Raw genomic sequence first — 21,325 nt, 5'->3', positions numbered from 1 at the left:
GAGACATATTGTGTTAATATTAGTTAATAGTAGAAGTAAGTGAGATAAGGATGAGACAGTGTTAATAGTAGAAGTAAGATAAGGATAAGACATATTGTGTTAATATTAGTTAATAGTAGAAGTAAGTAAGATAAGGATGAGACATATTCTGTTAATGTTAGTTAATAGTAGAACTAAGTGAGATAAGGATAAGACATATTGTGTTAATATTAGTTAATAGTAGAAGTAAATGAGATAAGGATAAGACATATTGTGTTAATATTAGTTAATAGTAGAAGTAAGTAAGATAAGGATAAGACATATTGTGTTAATATTAGTTAATAGCAGAACTAAGTGAGATTAGGATAAGACATATTGTATTAATATTAGTAGTAAGTGAGATAAGGATGAGACATAGTGTTAATATTAGTTAATAGTAGAAGTAAGTAAGATAAGGATGAGACATTCTGTTAATATTAGTTAATAGTAGAAGTAAGTAAGATAAGGATGAGACATATTCTGTTAATATTAGTTAATAGTAGAACTAAGTGAGATAAAATAAGACATTGTGTTAATATTAGTTAATAGAAGTAAGATAAGGATAAGACATATTGTGTTAACATTAGTTAATAGTAGAAGTGAGATAAGGATAAGGCATATTGTGTTAATATTAGTTAATAGTAGAACTAAGTGAGATAAGGATAAGACATATTGTGTTAATATTAGTAGTAAGTGAGATAAGGATAAGACATACTGTGTTAATATTAGTTAATAGTAGAAGTGAGATAAGGATAAGACACATTGTGTTACTATTAGTTAATATTAGAAGTGAGATAAGGATAAGACATATTGTGTTAACATTAGGTAATAGTAGAATTGAGATAAGGATAAGACATATTGTGTTAATATTAGTTAATAGTAGAAGTAAGTGAGATAAGGATAAGACATTATGTTAATATTAGTTAATAGTAGAAGTGAGATAAGGATAAGGCATATTGTGTTACTATTAGTTAACAGCAGAAGTAAGTAAGATAAGGATGAGACATATTGTGTTAATATTAGTTAATAGTAGAAGTAAGTGAGATAAGGATAAGACATATTGTGTTAACATTAGTTAATAGTAGAAGTGAGATAAGGATAAGACATATTGTGTTAATATTAGTTAATAGTAGAAGTGAGATAAGGATAAGGCATATTGTGTTACTATTAGTTAACAGCAGAAGTAAGTAAGATAAGGATAAGACATATTGTGTTAATATTAGTTAATAGTAGAAGTAAGTAAGATAAGGATAAGACATTGTGTTAACATTAGTTAATAGTAGAAGTGAGATAAGGATAAGACATATTGTGTTAATATTAGTTAATAGTAGAAGTAAGTAAGATAAGGATAAGACATATTGTGTTAACATTAGTTAATAGTAGAAGTGAGATAAGGATAAGACATTGTGTTAATATTAGAAGTAAGTGAGATAAGGACAAGACATATTGTATTAATATTAGTAGTAAGTGAGATAAGGATGAGACATTGTGTTAACATTTTTTAATAGTAGAAGTGAGATAAGGATAAGACATATTGTGTTAATATTAGAAGTAAGTGAGATAAGGACAAGACATATTGTATTAATATTAGTAGTAAGTGAGATAAGGATGAGACATATTGTGTTAATATTAGTTAATAGTAGAAATAAGTAAGATAAGGATGAGACATATTCTGTTAATGTTAGTTAATAGTAGAACTAAGTGAGATAAGGATAAGACATATTGTGTTAATATTAGCTAATAGTAGAAGTAAGTGACATAAGGATAAGACATATTGTGTTAATATTAGTTAATAGTAGAAGTAAGTAAGATAAGGATAAGACATATTGTGTTAACATTAGTTAATAGTAGAAGTGAGATAAGGATAAGACATTGTGTTAATATTAGAAGTAAGTGAGATAAGGACAAGACATATTGTATTAATATTAGTAGTAAGTGAGATAAGGATGAGACATATTGTGTTAACATTAGTTAATAGTAGAACTAAGTGAGATAAGGATAAGACATTGTGTTAATATTAGAAGTGAGATAAGGACAAGACATATTGTATTAATATTAGTAGTAAGTGAGATAAGGATGAGACATATTGTGTTAATATTAGTTAATAGTAGAAGTAAGTAAGATAAGGATGAGACATATTCTGTTAATGTTAGTTAATAGTAGAACTAAGTAAGATAAGGATGAGACATATTCTGTTAATGTTAGTTAATAGTAGAACTAAGTGAGATAAGGATAAGACATATTGTATTAATATTAGTAGTAAGTGAGATAAGGATGAGACATATTGTGTTAATATTAGTTAATAGTAGAAGTAAGTAAGATAAGGATGAGCCATTCTGTTAATATTAGTTAATAGTAGAAGTAAGTAAGATAAGGATAAGACATGTGTTAATATTAGATAATAGTAGAAGTAAGTGAGATAAGGATAAGACATATTGTGTTAATATTAGTTAATAGTAGAAGTAAGTAAGACAAGGATAAGACAGTGTGTTAATATTAGTTAATAGTAGAAGTGAGATAAGGATAAGACATATTGTGTTAATATTAGCTAATAGTAGAAGTAAGATAAGGATAAGACATATTGTATTAATATTAGAAGTAAGTAAGATAAGGATGAGACATTCTGTTAATATTAGAAGATAAGGATGAGACATATTCTGTTAATATTCGTTAATAGTAGAACTAAGTGAGATAAATATAAGACATATTGTGTTAATATTAGTTAATAGTAGAAGTAAGTAAGATAAGGATAAGACATATTGTGTTAACATTAGTTAATAGTAGAAGTGGGATAAGGATAAGACATATTGTGTTAATATTAGTTAATAGTAGAACTAAGTGAGATAAGGATAAGACATATTGTGTTAATATTAGTAGTAAGTGAGATAAGGATAAGACATACTGTGTTAATATTAGAAGTGAGATAAGGATAAGACATAGTGTTAATATTAGTTAATAGTAGAAGTGAGATAAGGATAAGGCATAATGTGTTACTATTAGTTAATATTAGAAGTGAGATAAGGATAAGACATATTGTGTTAATATTAGTTAATAGTAGAAGTAAGTGAGATAAGGATAAGACATATTGTGTTAATATTAGTTAATAGTAGAAGTGAGATAAGGATAAGGCATATTGTGTTACTATTAGTTAACAGCAGAAGTAAGTAAGATAAAGAAACGACATTGTGTTACTATTAGTTAACAGCAGAAGTAAGTAAGATAAGAATAAGACATATTGTGTTAATATTAGTTAATAGTAGAAGTGAGATAAGGATAAGGCATATTGTGTTAATATTAGTTAACAGCAGAAGTAAGTAAGATAAGGAAAAGACATAGTGTTACTATTAGTTAACAGCAGAAGTAAGTAAGATAAGGAAAAGACATATTGTGTTAATATTAGTAATAAGTGAGATAAGGATAAGACAGTGTTAATATTAGTAATAAGTGAGATAAGGATGAGACATATTGTGTTAATATTAGTTAATAGTAGAAGTAAGTGAGATAAAGATAAGACATATTGTGTTAACATTAGTGAACAGTAGAAGTGAGATAAGGATAAGACATATTGTGTTAATATTAGTTAATAGTAGAAGTGAGATAAGGATAAGGCATATTGTGTTACTATTAGTTAACAGCAGAAGTAAGTAAGATAAAGATAAGACATATTGTGTTACTATTAGTTAACAGCAGAAGTAAGTAAGATAAGGATAAGACATATTGTGTTAATATTAGTTAATAGTAGAATTGAGATAAGGATAAGACATATTGTGTTAATATTAGTTAATAGTAGAAGTAAGTAAGATAAGGATAAGACATATTGTGTTAACATTAGGTTAATAGTAGAAGTGAGATAAGGATAAGACATTGTGTTAATATTAGTTAATAGTAGAAGTAAGTAAGATAAGGATAAGACATATTGTGTTAACATTAGTTAATAGTAGAAGTGAGATAAGGATAAGACATATTGTGTTAATATTAGTTAATAGTAGAACTAAGTGAGATAAGGATAAGACATATTGTGTTAATATTAGAAGTAAGTGAGATAAGGATAAGACATATTGTGTTAATATTAGTAGTAAGTGAGATAAGGATGAGACATATTGTGTTAATATTAGTTAATAGTAGAAGTAAGTGAGATAAGGATGAGACAGTGTTAATAGTAGAAGTAAGATAAGGATAAGACATATTGTGTTAATATTAGTTAATAGTAGAAGTAAGTAAGATAAGGATGAGACATATTCTGTTAATGTTAGTTAATAGTAGAACTAAGTGAGATAAGGATAAGACATATTGTGTTAATATTAGTTAATAGTAGAAGTAAATGAGATAAGGATAAGACATATTGTGTTAATATTAGTTAATAGTAGAAGTAAGTAAGATAAGGATAAGACATATTGTGTTAATATTAGTTAATAGCAGAACTAAGTGAGATTAGGATAAGACATATTGTATTAATATTAGTAGTAAGTGAGATAAGGATGAGACATAGTGTTAATATTAGTTAATAGTAGAAGTAAGTAAGATAAGGATGAGACATTCTGTTAATATTAGTTAATAGTAGAAGTAAGTAAGATAAGGATGAGACATATTCTGTTAATATTAGTTAATAGTAGAACTAAGTGAGATAAAATAAGACATTGTGTTAATATTAGTTAATAGAAGTAAGATAAGGATAAGACATATTGTGTTAACATTAGTTAATAGTAGAAGTGAGATAAGGATAAGGCATATTGTGTTAATATTAGTTAATAGTAGAACTAAGTGAGATAAGGATAAGACATATTGTGTTAATATTAGTAGTAAGTGAGATAAGGATAAGACATACTGTGTTAATATTAGTTAATAGTAGAAGTGAGATAAGGATAAGACACATTGTGTTACTATTAGTTAATATTAGAAGTGAGATAAGGATAAGACATATTGTGTTAACATTAGGTAATAGTAGAATTGAGATAAGGATAAGACATATTGTGTTAATATTAGTTAATAGTAGAAGTAAGTGAGATAAGGATAAGACATTATGTTAATATTAGTTAATAGTAGAAGTGAGATAAGGATAAGGCATATTGTGTTACTATTAGTTAACAGCAGAAGTAAGTAAGATAAGGATGAGACATATTGTGTTAATATTAGTTAATAGTAGAAGTAAGTGAGATAAGGATAAGACATATTGTGTTAACATTAGTTAATAGTAGAAGTGAGATAAGGATAAGACATATTGTGTTAATATTAGTTAATAGTAGAAGTGAGATAAGGATAAGGCATATTGTGTTACTATTAGTTAACAGCAGAAGTAAGTAAGATAAGGATAAGACATATTGTGTTAATATTAGTTAATAGTAGAAGTAAGTAAGATAAGGATAAGACATTGTGTTAACATTAGTTAATAGTAGAAGTGAGATAAGGATAAGACATATTGTGTTAATATTAGTTAATAGTAGAAGTAAGTAAGATAAGGATAAGACATTGTGTTAACATTAGTTAATAGTAGAAGTGAGATAAGGATAAGACATTGTGTTAATATTAGAAGTAAGTGAGATAAGGATGAGACATTGTGTTAACATTTTTTAATAGTAGAAGTGAGATAAGGATAAGACATATTGTGTTAATATTAGAAGTAAGTGAGATAAGGACAAGACATATTGTATTAATATTAGTAGTAAGTGAGATAAGGATGAGACATATTGTGTTAATATTAGTTAATAGTAGAAATAAGTAAGATAAGGATGAGACATATTCTGTTAATGTTAGTTAATAGTAGAACTAAGTGAGATAAGGATAAGACATATTGTGTTAATATTAGCTAATAGTAGAAGTAAGTGACATAAGGATAAGACATATTGTGTTAATATTAGTTAATAGTAGAAGTAAGTAAGATAAGGATAAGACATATTGTGTTAACATTAGTTAATAGTAGAAGTGAGATAAGGATAAGACATTGTGTTAATATTAGAAGTAAGTGAGATAAGGACAAGACATATTGTATTAATATTAGTAGTAAGTGAGATAAGGATGAGACATATTGTGTTAACATTAGTTAATAGTAGAACTAAGTGAGATAAGGATAAGACATTGTGTTAATATTAGAAGTGAGATAAGGACAAGACATATTGTATTAATATTAGTAGTAAGTGAGATAAGGATGAGACATATTGTGTTAATATTAGTTAATAGTAGAAGTAAGTAAGATAAGGATGAGACATATTCTGTTAATGTTAGTTAATAGTAGAACTAAGTAAGATAAGGATGAGACATATTCTGTTAATGTTAGTTAATAGTAGAACTAAGTGAGATAAGGATAAGACATATTGTATTAATATTAGTAGTAAGTGAGATAAGGATGAGACATATTGTGTTAATATTAGTTAATAGTAGAAGTAAGTAAGATAAGGATGAGCCATTCTGTTAATATTAGTTAATAGTAGAAGTAAGTAAGATAAGGATAAGACATGTGTTAATATTAGATAATAGTAGAAGTAAGTGAGATAAGGATAAGACATATTGTGTTAATATTAGTTAATAGTAGAAGTAAGTAAGACAAGGATAAGACAGTGTGTTAATATTAGTTAATAGTAGAAGTGAGATAAGGATAAGACATATTGTGTTAATATTAGCTAATAGTAGAAGTAAGATAAGGATAAGACATATTGTATTAATATTAGTAGTAAGTGAGATAAGGATGAGACATATTGTGTTAATATTAGTTAATAGTAGAAGTAAGTAAGATAAGGATGAGCCATTCTGTTAATATTAGTTAATAGTATAAGTAAGTAAGATAAGGATGAGACATATTCTGTTAATATTAGTTAATAGTAGAAGTAAGTAAGATAAGGATAAGACATGTGTTAATATTAGATAATAGTAGAAGTAAGTGAGATAAGGATAAGACATATTGTGTTAATATTAGTTAATAGTAGAAGTAAGTAAGACAAGGATAAGACATTGTGTTAATATTAGTTAATAGTAGAACTAAGTGAGATTAGGATAAGACATTGTATCAATATTAGTAGTAAGTGAGATAAGGATGAGACATATTGTGTTAATATTAGTTAATAGTAAAAGTAAGATAAGGATGAAACATTCTGTTAATATTAGTTAATAGTAGAAGTAAGTAAGATAAGGATGAGACATATTCTGTTAATATTAGTTAATAGTAGAACTAAGTGAGATAAAGATAAGACATATTGTGTTAATATTAGAAGTAAGTGAGATAAGGATAAGACATATTGTAATAATATTAGTAGTAAGTGAGATAAGGATGAGACATATTGTGTTAATATTAGTTAATAGTAGAAGTAAGTGAGATAAGGATGAGACATATTCTGTTATTAGTTAATAGTAGAAGTAAGTTAGATAAGGATGAGACATATTGTGTTAATATTAGTTAATAGTAGAAGTAAGTAAGATAAGGATAAGACATATTGTGTTAATATTAGTTAATAGTAGAACTAAGTGAGATAAGGATAAGACATATTGTGTTAATATTAGTTAATAGTAGAACTAAGTGAGATAAGGATAAGACATATTGTGTTAATATTAGTAGTAAGTGAGATAAGGATAAGACATACTGTGTAAATATTAGTTAATATTAGAAGTGAGATAAGGATAAGACATTGTGTTAACATTAGTTAATAGTAGAAGTGAGATAAGGATAAGACATATTGTGTTAATATTAGTTAATAGTAGAAGTGAGATAAGGATAAGGCATAATGTGTTACTATTAGTTAATATTAGAAGTGAGATAAGGATAAGACATTGTGTTAACATTAGGTAATAGTAGAATTGAGATAAGGATAAGACATATTGTGTTACTATTAGTTAACAGCAGAAGTAAGTAAGATAAGGAAAAGACATTGTGTTACTATTAGGTAACAGCAGAAGTAAGTAAGATAAGGATAAGACATATTGTGTTAACATTAGTTAATAGTAGAAGTGAGATAAGGATAAGACATATTGTGTTAATATTAGTTAATAGTAGAAGTGAGATAAGGATAAGGCATATTGTGTTACTATTAGTTAACAGCAGAATTAAGTAAGATAAGGAAAAGACATATTGTGTTAATATTAGTAATAAGTGAGATAAGGAAAAGACATATTGTGTTAATATTAGTAATAAGTGAGATAAGGATAACACATTGTGTTAATATTAGTTAATAGTAGAAGTAAGTGAGATAAGGATAAGACATTGTATTAATATTAGTAGTAAGTGAGATAAGGATCAGACATATTGTGTTAATATTAGTTAATAGTAGAAGTAAGTGAGATAAGGATGAGACTTATTGTGTTCATATTAGTTAATAGTAGAAGTAAGTAAGATAAGGATGAGACATATTGTGTTAATATTAGTTAATAGTAGAAGTAAGTAAGATAAGGATGAGACATTCTGTTAATGTTAGTTAATAGTAGAACTAAGTGAGATAAGGATAAGACATATTGTGTTACTATTAATTAATAGCATAAGTAAGTGAGATAAGGATAAGACATATTGTATTAATATTAGTAGTAAGTGAGATAAGGATGAGACATATTGTGTTAATATTAGTTAATAGTAGAAGTAAGTAAGATAAGGATGAGACATATTGTGTTAATATTAGTTAATAGTAGAAGTAAGTAAGATAAGGATGAGACATTCTGTTAATGTTAGTTAATAGTAGAACTAAGTGAGATAAGGATAAGACATTGTGTTAATATTAATTAATAGTAGACGTAAGTGAGATAAGGATAAGACATATTGTGTTAATATTAGTTAATGGTAGACGTAAGTGACATACGGATAAGACATATTGTGTTAATATTAGTTAATAGTAGAACTAAGTGAGATTAGGATAAGACATATTGTATTAATATAAGTAGTAAGTGAGATAAGGATGAGACATATTGTGTTACTATTAGAAGTGAGATAAGGATAAGACATATTGTGTTAATATTAGTTAATAGTAGAAGTAAGTAAGATAAGGATGAGACATTCTGTTAATGTTAGTTAATAGTAGAACTAAGTGAGATAAGGATAAGACATATTGTGTTACTATTAATTAATAGTAGAAGTAAGTGAGATAAGGATAAGACATATTGTATTAATATTAGTAGTAAGTGAGATAAGGATGAGACATATTGTGTTAATATTAGTTAATAGTAGAAGTAAGTGAGATAAGGATAAGGCATATTGTGTTACTATTAGAAGTGAGACAAGGATAAGACAGTGTTCACATTAGTTAATAGTAGAAGTGAGATAAGGATAAGACATATTGTGTTAATATTAGTTAATAGTAGAAGTAAGTAAGATAAGGATAAGACATATTGTGGTAATATTAGTTAATAGTAGAAGTGAGATAAGGATAAGACATATTGTGTTAATATTAGTTAATAGTAAAAGTAAGTAAGATAAGGATGAGACATATTGTGTTAATATTAGTTAATAGTAGAAGTAAGATAAGGATGAAACATTGTTAATATTAGTTAATAGTAGAAGTAAGATAAGGATGAGACATATTATGTTAATATTAGTTCATAGTAGAACTAAGTAAGATAAGGATGAGACATATTGTGTTAATATTAGTTAATAGTAGAAGTAAGTAAGATAAGGATGAGACATATTCTGTTAATGTTAGTTAATAGTAGAACTAAGTGAGATAAGGATAAGACGTATTGTGTTAATATTAATTAATAGTAGACGTAAGTGAGATAAGGATAAGTCATATTTTGTTAATATTAGACGTAAGTGAGATAAGGATAAGACATATTGTGTTAACATTAGTTAATAGTAGAAGTGAGATAAGGATAAGACATATTGTGTTAATATTAGTTAATAGTAGAACGAAGTGAGATAAGGATAAGACATTGTGTTAATATTAGTAGTAAGTGAGATAAGGATAAGACATACTGTGTTAATATTAGTTAATAGTAGAAGTGAGATAAGGATAAGGCATATTGTGTTACTATTAGAAGTGAGATAAGGATAAGACATATTGTGTTAATATTAGTTAATAGTAGAAGTGAGATAAGGATAAGACATATTGTGTTATTATCAGTTAATAGTAGAAGTAAGTAGGATAAGGATGACATATTGTGTTAATATTAGTTAATATTAGTAGTAAGTGTGATAAGGATAAGACAGTGTATTTTTAGATAAATATTACAATTGTATTGCTATAAAAGCCAAAGCTGTCTTGGGTCAATATGACTGCTGAACAACACACCCATTGCTGATGAGTGAACGCAACATGAGGATTAAGGAAAACCCCCATTTAATTTTCACCCGTGGAGATGGAGCTGAAATAACCTATTGTGGCGCTAACTGCAAGACTGACCTTTAAAAAACACACAACTAAAAATGTCTTTCCTCACCAATTCTATTCTTTCTGGGTGCAAAGGTATGTCGGTGATAAATCTTGGCTTTACAGTTCTCTTGAAGCGCTGCTGGGAGGCCTGACAAGTCTGGCTGCAGCTGCTGAACTTTGGGTTAAGGAACAAAGATCACCAAACCAACAGAAGAGGAGAAATGACAATAGGGAATGGATTAAGGGGAAGACTAGAAGAAGTGTGGATTACGGAAGGAGGGCAGGACAAGAGGTGAGCAGTATATCAGAGAGATTAAGAGAACATGGAAGGAAAGGAGGCAAGGGACTCTGGGAAGGAAGAGCTCCAGAGAGCAGAGGGTCTTACTGGAGGGTGGTCATCTCGGTGAGCGAGGGCTGTGTGGCTTTCAGGTAGCTGGCCCGCCGTGCCTGGACCTTTGGTGAGGGTTTGGGACTCCCGTCTGAGTCAACGCTGTCATCATCAGCCATGGCTTTCACATAGCTGCCACTCCTCATCCTCCGACAGGGAATGTCCTCTTCTTTCCCCAGGGGGGAGAACCCACTCCATTCATCCTGAGGCACCTGGACAAGTGGATAGGACAGGCATCAGGCAGGTCTGCATATGACCAAAGGCTCCTGTAATAAGTTCCCCGGCCAGCTCCACCGGCGTCTGAGTCGCAGTCACCATCCTGACTTGCTAAACTTTCCTGGTGGTACATCGAGTCTAGTTACAGTAACGCTCATATTCAGTGGCTCAACAAGCACAACATGTCGCAGGACAAAGCACCGCATCGACCACAGAGACACAGCTGGACCGAGGCTGGCTCTGCTTTGTCCTCCCATTCAACGGCTCGTTCTTGTCTCTTGACACCGCCTCTCACCCAGCATGCACGTACGCACGCACATGCACGTACGCACGCACATGCACGTACACACACACACACACACACACAAATACTGCGTGTGTTAGCTAATTAGCATGGAGAACAGTGTGTGTGTTCTGTGCATTTTTCAAAAATGAGGCAGCGACAGGACACACTGAACTGGGGTGAACGGTAGGTAGAACCTAACATGGGGGGGGGGGGGGGGAGTCCAGAATACCAAACATACCAAACACTTTACATTTTTCTCCAAAATAGATTCTACTACTACCAATACTTTCGGCTGCTGCCGTTAGGGGGCGCCACAGCGGATCATCCGTTTCCATCTCTTCCTGTCCTCTGCATCTTCCTCTGTCATGCCCTGTCTTTCTCCAAAACAGAATCTTTCTGCTAACTCCCACCTCTGTTTAAAAACTGCTGCATGTGCAGGTCTGCTGCACCCGTGTCAAACTGCTGTCATCAATATGCAGACTCTCTGAAGACTTGGAGATGCAGTCCCATGACATGCACTTGCAGCATGTTGTGGCACAGTCATTACGTTTTCATTTACTGGGCTGTATGTAACAACGCATGACTAGTAATGTACATTCGAAATTTGAATCTGAATATTACCACACTGAAATTCAATTACAAGAATGATAGACACAGAACAAATCAATGCTACCTACGATTCTGAAAATATAGGAAGACTTCTCCATGACTGCAAATGTGCAGAAGTTAAACTCTCTCGCATTGTTGAGTCACGAACTCCAAAGCCACTGTCAACGCATATAAAATGTCACCAACAAGTAATTCTCACATTTTCCTTGACTCCAGGAAATGGTCATTCAGGGGAATAAATTATGAGAAGGCGAGAACAGGAAGAGGAAAAACCTGAGAATGAGACAGAATTACACAGAGACGGTAAGGTAGTCCGGCGCTCCCCTCGTTATTCCGCTGTATTCCAGCGCCATGCTGGCTAATTATCTGTGACTCACCGGGGGAGAAACACCGGGCAGCGCTATTAGGTCTGGGGTGTGTGTACACATCTTTGTGAGCAGGCAAGTATTCGCGGACATGTATGACGTCAAACAAACACAGATGAGCAGGTTGGCTATAAAAAGAGAGTGCAGGGGGGGGGGGACCCATTGCAGTAGCTCGCGGCAGTGTTTTTCACCCACGCACTCGCTGTGCTTCAGCTGCGGCTCAGCAACTGACTCCGATGCAGTGGACGTAGAACAACTTGTGTGCTGTAGTTTTAGGACAATACTGATCGTCAACATGGCCTTTTCAACGGGGATTCAATGTTTCATTTTTAGATGTTGACTTCTTTATTTATTTTTAAGTATAAGCTCAACCCTGGCAGAGGATTGACATAAGTATTGCCAAGTACAGCTTTAAGGTACCCCTTACCAAGGACAGTCACATATATGTGCTCCAAGCTGCTGCAAGGACCGAAATCTAGCTAACATGAGCTAACAAAATACTCCCGCTACAATCAGATGGAGTATTTTGATTTCAAGCAAGTGTTCAAGCAATCCTTCAAAATATCAACTACATAGTTCATTATCATACTGTATATGAAATAAGACGTGAAATGATGATTCAAACTGCATTTACAGACTTCAGGGATTTTCCTTGGTGACACTTGGTGCAGCTTAGCGGCTGCGGGCAGCCGTTTTAGAAATGATTTATGAATTAGAGTGCTGCTTGTAGTCTATCTGTTGAGATGTTTTAGATTAAAAAAAAAATTTCCAGTTAGGAAGGTGACATGAGACATTTAGACATGAGACATACGTACAGACATCCTTTACGTAAAAAGAAGAGCACTTATGGCAGGGTGCTTATTCTTGGTGGTTTTAATATGCATGCATGGTGTCCTTCCCATTCCCTCACCTCAAGTTTTAGATCTTACAGACTCTTTTAACCTCATTCAATCTACTCAAGGGTCTAGGGGTATGATTCTCGCTTGGGCTGTGGGAGGTCCGGGATATTGGCAGCTTTGGTCTGGCTAGTTGCCATTTCCTGTAGTGTGCTGCGTTAACGTTTGGTGTTGGGCGGTGTTAAGCACGGTGTTCATTATTGTGTTTAGTGTTAACAGGTGTTGTTGGTGTGTTCTTGGTTTGGTTGTGGGTACGGCCGTGGCTGCTGGTCCACTTCCTTTCGTCCTCTGCCATGGTGTTGGTCCTGGTGGCGGAGCTCTGTGCCGAAGCGGACAAGGTCTGACACTAAGGCTAAGCTGCCGGCCAGGCTGTTGCAGATCGATCCCTGGTCCCCTGTGTTGCACTCGTCTGACGCCCGCCGAAGAGGCAGGCTGAGTCAAGTCTCCGGTGGGAGATTTGCGGGGTGGGATTTGTGGCAGAGAGACAGGAGGGGAGTTGCGGACGGTAGACCTTTAGCGCTGTGAGTGCGGGGGGCGCTGCGCTTTCAACATCCACCATGCCTCCTCCACCAGCTGGGCCATGCTAGCACACCTTGTGTTGTGATTTTTGGTGCGTGTGCTTTGTGGTTTTGTTTTGTGTGGTCACGAGTTGTAGCTGATTCCAAAGGTCAAAGCTTAGATCTTGTATTCTCATCTGGTTTCTCTCTCCAGTGCCCCCCCCCCAGTTGTACTTGGCCAATTACCCCACTCTTCCGAGCCATCCCGGTCACTGCTCCACCCCATCTGCCAATCCCGGGGACGGCTGCAGACTATAACTTGCCTCCTCCGATAGACGTGGAGTCACCAGCCGCTTCTTTTCACCTGACAGTGAGGAGTTTCACCAGGGGGACATAGCGTGTGGGAGGATCACGCTATTCCCCCAGTCCACCCCCCCCCCGAACAGGCGCCCCGACCGACCAGAGGAGGTGCTAGTGCAGCGACCAGAACGCATACCCACATCCGGCTTCCCACCCGCAGACATGCCAAATTTTGTCTGTAGGGACGCCCAAGTGTCTTAATCTGGTGGATAAGCGTGTAACTGACCACAAAGCTGTTGTTTTGTAAGTTCCACTACAGCTCTCTATGCCTAGTCGCTATCCTAAAGCACACTCTTGCATTCTCAATGCTGGTTCTGCAGTTAAATTTTGTGATGCTTTTAATTCATCATCGTTTAATTCCACTATACCCCCTCTCAATCCAGATGCACTGTTAAATTCATTCATTGATCAGTGCCTATCTATCCTCAACCAACTTGCTCCATTTAAAACTAAGAAATTAAAATATAATAACCTCCCCTGGCTGAACGATCATACACGAGATCTAAAAAAAACAAAAAAAAACAAAAAAACTGGAGAAAATCTGAACGTCAGCAAGTACGAAATCGCACATAACACCGTCAAAAACCAAATGCTATTTACCAAAAAGGAGCCAAGGACACCAGATTAGCTACTTCTCTGAATGGATTTTTAGAAATAACCAAAATCCTCAAGTTCTCTTTCGGATAATTGATTGCGTTATTAATGGTCCCTCCACTTCTTTTTCTGAACCTGATGTTGAGCTGACCAAAAAAACCCTCTCTCATTCTGTAAATGAGGTGGAGAATATCAGGTCCAAAACCAGCCTGACCCTTGCAATCTTTCAATTTTCCAGATTAATTCTGCCTCTTTTACCCAGCTTCAACCCATTACAATGTCGGTGTTAGAGAGTACAGTCTCCCACATGAACTCCTCCTCCTGCATCTTAGACATCATCCCCACTAAGCTGCTCAAGGAAGTATTTTCCTCTGTTAGCCCAATTATTCTGCAAATTCTGTTAGGGTTTGTGGAAGACCCCAAGCGCACGACACCAGGCAGAGATGGGGTTAGCCGAAACTGACGTACTTTATTACTAGCTCATACAACGGTCAACACAGGAGGGCAATGAGCGACTAAGAAAACAGGAAGTCCAAGAAAAAACTCACGGGTAATCTAAACTGGGAACACGGCAGGATACTTCCACAGGGAAACTTCACAAATAAAACAGGAAACCAAAGGCTGAGATAAACGCGGAGAGAAAAGCACCGGGAGGGAAGAGTAACCACTCCTGCCTGGAGGTTACGGCACGAACTGACAACGGGCGCCGAGAGACCAGCAAACTTAAGCCCAGCCCTGAGGACTAAGCCCGGCCCTGACGAGCTAATTGGCTGCCGGCGCGGGATGGACGGGCCATACCAAATTCTGAATAATTATCTGGCCTTTGGTTCTTTTCTAGACAGTTTTAAGCATGATATTGTTCACCCTTTGCTAAAGTAATCTAATTAGGATCCCCTGCCCTTAAGTAACTGCAGACCAATCTCCAAATTACCACTTTTATCTAACATTCTGGAAAGAGTAATTTCTTCTCAATTGATTTCTTTTATGGACACCAATAATGTCTTTTTAATAGTTTCCAGTCTGGTTTTAAACCACATAGTATGGAGACAGCTCTAGTAAAGGTCACCAATGACCTACTGCTGACTGCAGACAGAGGTGACTGCTCGATTTTAGACTGAAGTGCTGCCTTTGACACAGTTGATCACAGCATCCTCTTACGTCACTTAGAGACTTGGGTTGGCATCGAGGAATCAGTCAGAAATGTGTTAAAGATCTTTTAAAACGGGTAAACATCAGGAAGGCCCTTGGTCAAGATCACGTTTGTGGACACACATTGCGATACTGTGCTGACCAGCTTAGCGGTGTCCTCCACCATATAGTCCAGATGCCACTTGATTGTAACCAAATCCCATCAATCTGGAAACCCTCTCCTGTGACACCTGTCCCAAAGAACACCAGTCCCAGGGAACGTAATGATTTTAGACCAGCTGCGCTGACATCATTAATAATGAACATCTTTGAGAAAATTATTAAAGACCTTGTTTTGTTAACTGTGGATGGAAAACTTGATGCACTGTGTTATGGTACGCCGCGACAAGCACAAAACCGGAACTTGCCACTGCTGTAGCACAACGTGAAAAGAAAAAAAGAAAACCAAACACAGAGCTGATATGAAAACAGAGGCGAGTAAACTGGCAGCTATGCTTACCGTCACTGCAGCCGTGAGCCGGTTCGGGACCCCCTCGAAAGGACGTCTCCTCTCAGTGGTCCGAATAATGCAATCCCAGCTCCCGTCAGCGGCCAGCCCTGTTCGTTTTAGATGATGTTCAAGTCTCTTGTTTTTGGTAGAGAGAGAGAGGGGGGTGTAGAGAAACGCTGTTGCTTCCGCAGAGCATCTGCCATACAGTTCCTTAACTCTTGTCTTTTCTTGTGCCCGCCGGCGGTGACCAATTATAATCAGTCCTTCTCGCCAAACGAATGGGCAGGATGTGACGTCACACTCAGGAATTCTGCTGCACTGGGATTTGTAGTCCCCCCCCCCTCCGTTTTATCTCCCAGGCGTCACACAGCGTACAACACAAATAATAAGCATAGCTGTGGCATCTCATGTTTACAATCAGCTCTGCACCAAACAATAGAACGGAAGGGGGAAGAAAGACCCCAAAACATCTCCGTAACAGTCCCTCCCCCTTATAAGAGGAAGAAAACAAAAGATACATATTGTAACGTGCATGGATAACAAGACACGTTGGCCACCAGTTGACGGGTCTGACATTTTAGTCGAGTGGTTAGCGATGTCTCCTGCGGTGCCGGTGATATGGGTTCGCGTCTCGGCCACGGCAGTTCCGGTGGTTGCCCCCCGACTTCACTACAATATACAAAGATTTTTTCCCTCTCTCACTGTTTTTCTTTTTTACCTTTTTATAGTAAAGCATTTTATACATTTTCTTAAAGTTCCTGGTCTTCCTTCATTAAACCTAAAACTACAACATTGCCTACTGGAGACCTAAATTACAAGAGTCTTTTAGAGACAAATCTAACACTATATACATAGACAATTTACATGAAGAGATTAGGCGAAGTTTACCATGATTAACTGTCTTACGTATGGCACAAAAGCCCATATATAACGACAGCATAGGTAATGAACTGTTCAAAGACCGCTAGTCCTATCGGTCATCGCTTTAATAAATTGGTCCCCTGCCTTTATGAGAACAGCTTTCCTTCACCAAATTTGGCGAATGTGCAGAGGGTGAACTGCGATGTTGACCCTCTGGACAAATGTCTGCTATGACATTCAGCTTCCCCGGCAGGTGTTGATCACCAGGTTGTAGGGTTGTAACACCAAACTTAATCTAAATAGCCTCGGATTCTTCCCTTTAAACTTCTCAATGAAGACAAGGGGGTTATGGTCTGTATAAACCAACAACTCCTTCTGACTACTTGCCACGTAGAACTCAAAGTGCTGTATGGCTAATACCAGGGCTAATGCCTCCTTTTCGATGGTTGACTAGCGCTGCTGATGACTATTACATTTCTTAGATGGGCTTCTCTATACCTTGTGCACTTTTTTTTTTTTAATTATAAAATGAAGAAACTTGGGTTCAACAATTACAACTATTTATTAAAGTACTGTGACAACTCAGCTAACATGTGCATCAAGTAGCGTGTGGTGTCTTCTTCTGCAGGAATCGTACAGACTAGGTATGTACGTTTGTGGCTACTGCCCTCGAGTGGCAAGTATAGGTAAGTATATTAGTATTAATTCCTTTCACCACATCCCCTTTCCTTTAGATGTAGCTATACACAAACTTCATCTAGCCTTAGTAGCAACTTCAAACTGTAATAAAAACATTCTTGTCACCCACAAGCATGAACAACATTTTTCCAACAGCATAAACAAGCATATATTTTTTTTTACAACAGAACCAGGTTCCTTTTACTAAGTGTTCATGTTTGATTTCAGTCTCTCTTTCAAGACAACTCACAAGGATACAACTCAGTTTTTTTCCCCTTTATAACAATTACAAATTTAACTGGTCAGGTGCTTTCACCTTGCGTGTGGATCTTCTCAGCACAGGTGAGTGTTCAGGCGAGTGTGCGGGTGATGCGTCTCTCTGCTCAGCTGGCGGTTAAGGATGCGGTGCAGGTTGGATCTTCTTCATTCGTTTGTTCCAGTGTCTTTTGCGTTTTCAGCAAGCTCCTTCGATTCCTCCTCAGGATTTGACCATCCTCTGTTCTGACTGTGTAGGATCTTGGACTTACTTCCTCCAAAACAGTGGCTTTCTTATTCCAGTTGTTGGAATCTTCAAGTCTCACTGCGTCATGTCTTGCCAGTGGTACCAAGCTTCTCGATGACTTGTTATAGTTTCCTTTTTGTTTCTTTTGCAGATGTTTTTGTTTCCGTTTCACCTATTTGGGCTTCTTTTGCTCTTCAGTGCATGGAAGTGTGGTGTGTAGCCTACGTCCCATCAAAATATCAGCAGGAGACTTGCCACGTTCAAGCAGCGAAGCTCTGTAACTCAGAGCTAGATATGGATCTGAGCGGCTGTCTTGTGCTTTCATGAGCAGCTGTTTGACTATGTGAACTCCTTTTTCTGCTTTACCATTTGACTGGGCATACAGGGGGCTTGAGGTCACATGTCGAAAGTCATACTCTTTGACGAAGTCCTGGAACTCTTTGCTGCTGTAGCATTGTCCAGACGATCTGTGGGATTCCATGTCTTGCAAATATTGACTTCATGTGTCTAACCACACAAGTAGCAGATATGCTGGGAAGCAGCGCCATCTCTGGATAATGTGGCAGGTAGTCGATCACCAGCAGGTAATTACTTCCATCCAGGTGAAACAGGTCAGTCCCAACTTTCCGCCATGGCTCGTCTGGTAGGTCTGATTGCCATTGGCTCTTTCGCGTGATACTTCAGACAGGTCTCACAGTTTGAGACCAGCCTATCGATGTCTGCATTGATTCCTGGCCAATAAACAGCTGTTCTGGCCCTTCTCTTGCATTTTTCCAGACCGAGGTTCCCCTCTTGCAGCCTTTTCAGCATCTCTTGTCTCAGTTACTGAGGAATGACAACTCTTTTTTTCTGAGTAGAAGCCCGTTGACGACGCTCAGCTCTGATGTTGTAATACTGTTGACATTCATCTCTAGGCCAACCGTCATTCAGATTCTTGATGACTTTCTATAGGACTGTGTCCTTTTCTGTTTCAGCTGCAATCTGCTTGGATTTCATGTCAGACACAGGCAGTGGTTCAGTAATCAGGTTCACATGGAGAGTCACATCTGTCTCTCTGGAGCTCCTGCTGCGTGCTTCACTCTGTGTTGTCGCCCTGGACAGAGCATCAGCGAGCCCAGTGTGCTTACATGGTGTGTAGATCAGCTCGAAATCATAGCATTGTAGCATCATCAACAGTCTTTGAATTCACAGTAACATCTCGCTGAGGTTTTTCTTGATGATGGGTATTAACGGCTTGTGGTCGGTCTCTGCCACGAACGCTGGTAAGCCATAGACATAACTGTGGAATTTTTCAAAGCCATATACCAGTCCCAAACACTCCTTTTCAATTTGTGCATAGCGACATTCAGCCATGGACATTGTTCTTGACACGTTGGCAACTGGCCTCCATTGTTCTCTATCAGCTTGTAGTAACACCGCTCCAATCCCATTTTTCGATGCATCAGTGGATATCTTTAGCTCTTTGGATGTCTCGAAGAATGTCCGCACTGGTTCTGTTGTGAGAGTGGTTTTCAGTCGTGTCCATTCCTTTTCATGATCTTCAGTCCACTTGAACTCAGTTCTGTCATGCAACAGCTCTCTCAGGTGCACAGTTTTTGAGGACAGGTTTGGTATGAATTTGCCGATGAAATTGAACATTCCCAGCACTCTCAACACACCTTGTTTATCCTCAGGCCTGGACATCTCCAGTATCACTGTCACCTTGCTCTTGTCTGGCTCCACACTTGTTTCTGACAGCTTCTCTCCCAGAAAGGTAATTTCGTTCACACCAAACTGACATTTTGCTCTGTTCAGCTTTAGTCCATACTTCTGGATGCTTTGGAGCACTTTGATGAGTCTATCATTGTGCTGCCCCAGTGTGGGTCCCCATAGCACGTCATCATCCACATACACACGTACCCCGTCAATACCTTCTATGATGTGCTCCATGGTCCTGTGGAACACTCCAGCAGCAGAGGAGATTCCAAAAGGCCGCCTTTGGAAAGAGTAGCGGCCAAATGGTGTATTGAATATACAGTACTTTGTGCTATCCTCGTGTAGTTTTATCTGCCAAAAGCACTGGGATGAATCCAGCTCGCTGAAGAATTTTGCACCAGCCATCTCACTTGTTATTTCCTCTCTGGTTGGAATTTGGTAATGTTCCCTCTTTATGTTGGCATTCAGGTCTTTCGGATCCATGCACACATGTAAGTCGCCGTTCTGTTTCTTGACACACAATCAAATTCACCCACTCCGTGGGCTTCTCCACCTTTTTTAAGACTCCCAGTGACGTCATTCGGTCTAGCTCTTGTTTCAGCTTGTCTCGTAGAGGCGCTGGAACCTGCCTGGGAGCATGGACGACTGGCTAAACATCATCTTTTAGCTTTATCTTGTAGGTGAATGGTAAGATACCAAACCCTTTGAAGCTGTCTGGATACTGATCCACTATTGACTCTACACTGTAATGTGCACTGACATTGATGCGGTACACCTTCTTGACTAAGCCTAGATTTTCACATGCCTGGTCACCTAGCAGTGAGTCGTGTCCTTCTGGAACTACTACAAACATGAGGTTGTGTTTTTTCTTTCTTTCCTTTAACTCTCACCATGAGTCTGCATGTGCCTTTGGTGTTGATGAGCTGTCCATTGTAGGCTTTGAGTGGAATAGAATTTGGACGAATGCGTGGCTTTACCTTCATGGCTTTGATGTCGAGCTCATTCATCGGGTTAGCTTTTGCTCCTGTGTCCAGCTTGAGAGAAATGACAGCTCCGTTTATATGCAATGGAACAGTCCACTTGTCCTGCTCAACTCTGTTCACACTTGACTGTTCAGTCTCTTTAGGCGTGACATCTTCCTGCACTACCATTCCCACGACGAATGAATCGCAGAGATCAGTTTCTTCCACTGCATGCACGTTAACCTCGGCTTTGTTTCTCCTTGGAAAAGCATTGTTTCGTGTAGTGATTCTATCCTTTATATTTATTACTGACTTTGCCATAAGCTGGGCATCGTTTTGGTGCATATTGAGTGCCACATCTTTTACAATAAAAGTCTCTAAGCCCTTTTGCTGTTTCGGCTGCCATGATGTTCTCTGTTTCTGTGCAGGCACAGTGGCTATTGCTGCGATGTCTTTGTCACTTTCCTTCGCGCCACCACCGA

The 21,325-nt window shown here is 36.5% G+C and overlaps 1 protein-coding gene across 1 annotated transcript in view; it reads right to left on the bottom strand.

Moving 5' to 3' along the window:
• The window catches only part of dlgap1a (discs, large (Drosophila) homolog-associated protein 1a), a 365,484-nt gene that overhangs the window by 320,037 nt on the left and 24,122 nt on the right, over window positions 1–21,325 (bottom strand). The window contains exon 4 of the mRNA XM_056293184.1: window positions 10,681–10,895. Within this exon, the coding sequence (XP_056149159.1) occupies window positions 10,681–10,895 (215 nt within the window). The remainder of the gene's footprint in view (window positions 1–10,680; window positions 10,896–21,325) is intronic.

The sequence above is a fragment of the Lampris incognitus genome, chromosome 14 (genome assembly GCF_029633865.1).
Source record: "Lampris incognitus isolate fLamInc1 chromosome 14, fLamInc1.hap2, whole genome shotgun sequence".
NCBI classification, from domain to species: domain Eukaryota; kingdom Metazoa; phylum Chordata; class Actinopteri; order Lampriformes; family Lampridae; genus Lampris; species Lampris incognitus.
The sequence above is the reverse complement of the archived record's forward strand: the minus strand, read 5'-3'. Positions and strand labels throughout refer to the sequence as shown.